Source organism: Limulus polyphemus, unplaced genomic scaffold (genome assembly GCF_000517525.1).
Source record: "Limulus polyphemus unplaced genomic scaffold, Limulus_polyphemus-2.1.2 Scaffold70, whole genome shotgun sequence".
Taxonomy (NCBI): Eukaryota; Metazoa; Arthropoda; class Merostomata; order Xiphosura; family Limulidae; genus Limulus; species Limulus polyphemus.
Genome location: NW_013665680.1, coordinates 386339 through 390544, shown reverse-complemented (window position 1 = coordinate 390544; position 4206 = coordinate 386339). Strand labels below are relative to the sequence as shown.

The following is a 4206-nucleotide window of genomic DNA, read 5'->3' as shown; positions in this document are numbered from 1 at the left end:
CTACATTTATAAGGTTTCACGGCACCCTTACACCCCCGTCACTGAAATAGTAATGTTCAGACAATGTTGGTGATATAACAGAAAATAGCTTAATTCAGAAACTATTTAAGTATAAAATTGAATCAATACTTTTACTTTCATGATAAATTTTATGCATTTGGCTCTTGGCTAGGTGATTCCACACTACATCTTTTATTTAGATTTATTATACCAACACTCACTACATTTATAAGGTTTCACGGCACCCTTACACCCCCGTCACTGAAATAGTAATGTTCAGACAGTAATCGAATTATTCTATCCGGATAAATGCATTTCAGCTTTAATGACTCCTCCTATTTCAAGAAATCAAACATGACTTGACATACAATGGTTAGATGGAAATTCACTCAATACAATTGAAGAAAAGGATTTTGACATAATGCCAGATAAGTCAGTCAAGCCACAGAAGCAGTGCTCTGTTGATAGTAATAATTAAAGCTAATAGAACTTTAGGGTATATTTATAATCATATTGATTACGAGTACATTTCAATTTTGTACAAGTTATATATGTTAGAAAAAAAAATACACGCATACGATTTTTATGTGCAATTTAATGTTTATAATGTTTTGAAGGAGAACCAATCACATGATATTTTCTGTGAAAAGTAGAATTATGTAAAGCCAACAGAAACTTACTGTGCCAACTTTCTCAGCCATCTACTGGCAACCAAGAGCCTATTGTAGATGCAGTTAATTTAAGGAAACTTAAGGAAAAAGGAAAGATTTGAGTTGTTTTTCGTAGTGTTAAGTTTAGTGGATAGGATGGCCAGGATGAACCAAAAGGTCCCTTGTTGTCCTTTAATGTTTTGTTATTATGTCAATTTAGACTTCTTTTATCAGGAGAAGCAATACTTACAAATTATCTCTAGAATATTGTATGCTTAAAGTATTTCCCATATAGAACTAACTACATAACTAAGCTGTTAGACCATAGACACTATAACACATGGAATGTGGTCAGCCCCATATAAATATGATATTGCTTACTGATGACTAAATGGCCATATATCAAGGTATTAAGCTTTTAGTAAGTATTCACTTTGATGTTAAAACCCACAAATATGCAAGGACTTGGTCAAATTTATTTTTCCTAATCCAAACTAAAAAATATTTTAAAAAATAAATCATTAATAATTCTAATACATGCAATACTCCATTGAAATTTTTTGCTGAATATATATGTAATAACAAAATAGTGAAAGTAAAAAACAGTTAATGTAATCTACAGTGTTTCAAACAAGACTGGAAATAATACAAAACATACAGGATGAACATCATCATCATATGAAAAAAACAAACCCAAAATTATGGTTGCATTAGCTCATTGAGGGTGCATATACCAAGACAAACTTGAAGGACCAAATAGTCCTTTGCTGTTGATAGGTTATGCTGTGTTAAATATTATGAAGTTAACTAGGTCTACATATTATAACAGGCTATACATACATCTAAATTAAATAAAAAGTTATTTGCCCAAATTTAAAATTATGCCAGACTACTACATTATTATTTAGAGGGGGAATGCTCTCTAATCAGAAAATATTTGTAATTTCCATTCAGAATGATAGATTTTAATGGTATCTGAGGCAGTTTACACCTTTAAAATTTTTTTAAACATATATAGGTACAATTTAAGAAGTGTGATCACACTCTGCCTTTCCCTACATGTACAATACATTCACCAAAAATGTGAATAAAAATCATACACAAATAATTTAGCATATTTCAACTTCATTTTGCTATCCAGGCTGAACCTGAATTTAGTGTCAATATTAATAAGCAGCTAAATGTTGGAAAAGGTAAAACAGTGTTTCTTACTTTATTAAACCTTTAAGTTAGACTATAGTTTTGTTATGGCCCATATAACTTTTCATCATAAAATATATTATTTAAAGTCAAACAAAATATAGCAGATAAGCACACTTCCCATCTATTTTGGCTCTCACTTTTTTTTTTTAAACACCCTCATAACTTCATAAAAACCTGGCTTACTATGATTAATTTTCACAATTATATAATCATTGGTGCTTCACTAGTTATTTGGGAACTTCGTAAACTAAGCTTGCATACAACTTACAGATCATTTCAAAAACATCTACACTATATGACAGCATTCATCAAACAAAACTGCAAGTTGTAATATTATATATGCTGATTATATTTATAGGGCTATACTTATTTATTATTTTCACAAAAACTCATTGTTTTATTTCAACAACATGAATACCAGTGTTCATAAAAATATATATATTAATAGTAATACTGGTGATCATGCAAAGCCTCAAGTGACAATCACTGGATGTGATGTTTGTTATTACTTATTAATATATGAATATGTTAATACAAAATTACAAGTATTGGGGATAGCTCTCTTCCAAGTTTATTGTTCCTGCATCTATAAACACAGAAGAACGTAAACATAAAGAAGATTAGGTAAGATTTATCAGTTCACTAAACTGAACTACTTTTGTTTTATTAAAATTGAAACTTAGCCTAGGCCTACCTTGGTAACCTGGTGATCCTGGGCTGCGCCGATCGACCGATAGGCCTACACCTATCCTAATAATATCAGGTGACTGTCTTGCCTTAAGCTTTATTCCGTCACTGGTTTTACTAGAAGTCGGAGAATGTGAGGGGCTAGTTTTTTTATTTAACGATCTTGTTGGGCTAACGTTAGTAGTCTGTTTCATTAATGATACAGGTACAGTTGCTTTTAAGGGGCCCTGCTTTGTTGAGCTAGGAGAACCAGTCCTACGAACTCTCTGTGGTGTTTGGTTCGACATGGTAAAATACAAGCAATATAAATTATATTAATATACTTAGAAATGTATACTTATAACTAAGTTTCAAATATGATATTAAACTGTGTTAAGTAGGCACATATAAGCGGGATAAGAATTGGTAGTGTTATCACTTCCAAACAGTTCTTTAAATATCACCACACTACTCTCCTCGCCCTATCCCAGTTCCCGTACTGTCAATTTACAAACTAGCGTTAGTTACATGCAAGTGAATGCGGCGCACTACTGATCACGTGGCTACAGTGACAGCGCCTATTGGATGTCGACCCTTATGCATTGACAATTTGTGCTGCAGAAATTAGGCTATTTTCACATTATTCTGAAAGCTTAATGAAAAAATATGGAATTTTTTTTAAGGTCAATTATCCTTTTTTTTGCATTAATCAACAGAAGGTCTATTCTTATCCTTTAATTTATTGTACATATTTGGTACAGTGAACTTCATTTATCAATGAACGCACTACAATACAAACAATGCTCAGACGACCTTGGCGTTTCCACTTTTCTCACCAGGGGAAGAACATCATTGATGTAATCGCTAGATGTAATGAATGTCCTAAAGGTATATCTGTTGTAGTAAACATTAAATACCCTCTAGTGAAAAATAACCCTCAAAAGTTAAGAACTTTTACTTAAAGAATAAGAATAACAAACATACTTAATCTGCATGAAAATAATTAAAATTTTGCAGCTTAAAGAATAGGATTCTAAACCCTAAAGTGTTGTTATAATAATATTAAAGTTTCGTGAAACATCTTATCCAAATAACCATTCCCTTAGGAGGCTATTAATTATTAAAAGCAAACATATATCAAAAGTTAACGCATTACTTGCAACAAAGCATTATGATAAAGGCAACATGTGCTAAATAGATTTATGATCAAAAGCCCATAATCCTGCATAAGAAGCCAGAAGTTCCTCCAGAGTGAGCAATTAAATGAATGTAACCAATCTGCTATATGAATTTCATGTTCATAAAGTTTTATATCTGTTTCTTTCCTCTCTCTCTCTCTCTTTCTGAAGTCTGCCGGTAGGTCACAGATAAGTTTACGAACTTACAATGCAAAAATCCGGGATTTGATTCCCCGCTGTAGATAAAATACAGATTGCCCATTGTATAACTTTGCACTAAGAAGGCAGCAATTTTTTTTATAGATGAGTACCAAAAAGTTTTTCAAACCTGTTGCTGTCTGTAAACCTTACCGTTTGTCTCTGATATGAAAGGTACTGCTACGAGAAAATTGTGCCAACTCTGACGAGTTTATTTCAACACAGAAGCAAAATGTGTGGACAACAATTAAGGAACACGAGAAATATTTATTAATTCAAATATTTTAATCTAAACTTGAAGGTCGAATAAA

At 31.9% G+C, this 4206-nt stretch overlaps 1 protein-coding gene across 2 annotated transcripts in view; it reads right to left on the bottom strand.

Moving 5' to 3' along the window:
* The window catches only part of LOC106465730 (glucocorticoid-induced transcript 1 protein-like), a 153418-nt gene extending 150399 nt beyond the window's left edge, over positions 1–3019 (bottom strand). Inside the window, exon 1 of one of the 2 annotated variants that reach the window (XM_013925971.2) lies at positions 2548–3019. In XM_013925971.2, coding sequence (XP_013781425.1) covers positions 2548–2827 — 280 coding nt within the window. In that variant the 5' untranslated portion in view covers positions 2828–3019. The remainder of the gene's footprint in view (positions 1–2547) is intronic. The other variant, XM_022394086.1, reaches the window with a different exon arrangement.
* Between the last annotated feature and the right edge of the window lie 1187 nt (positions 3020–4206).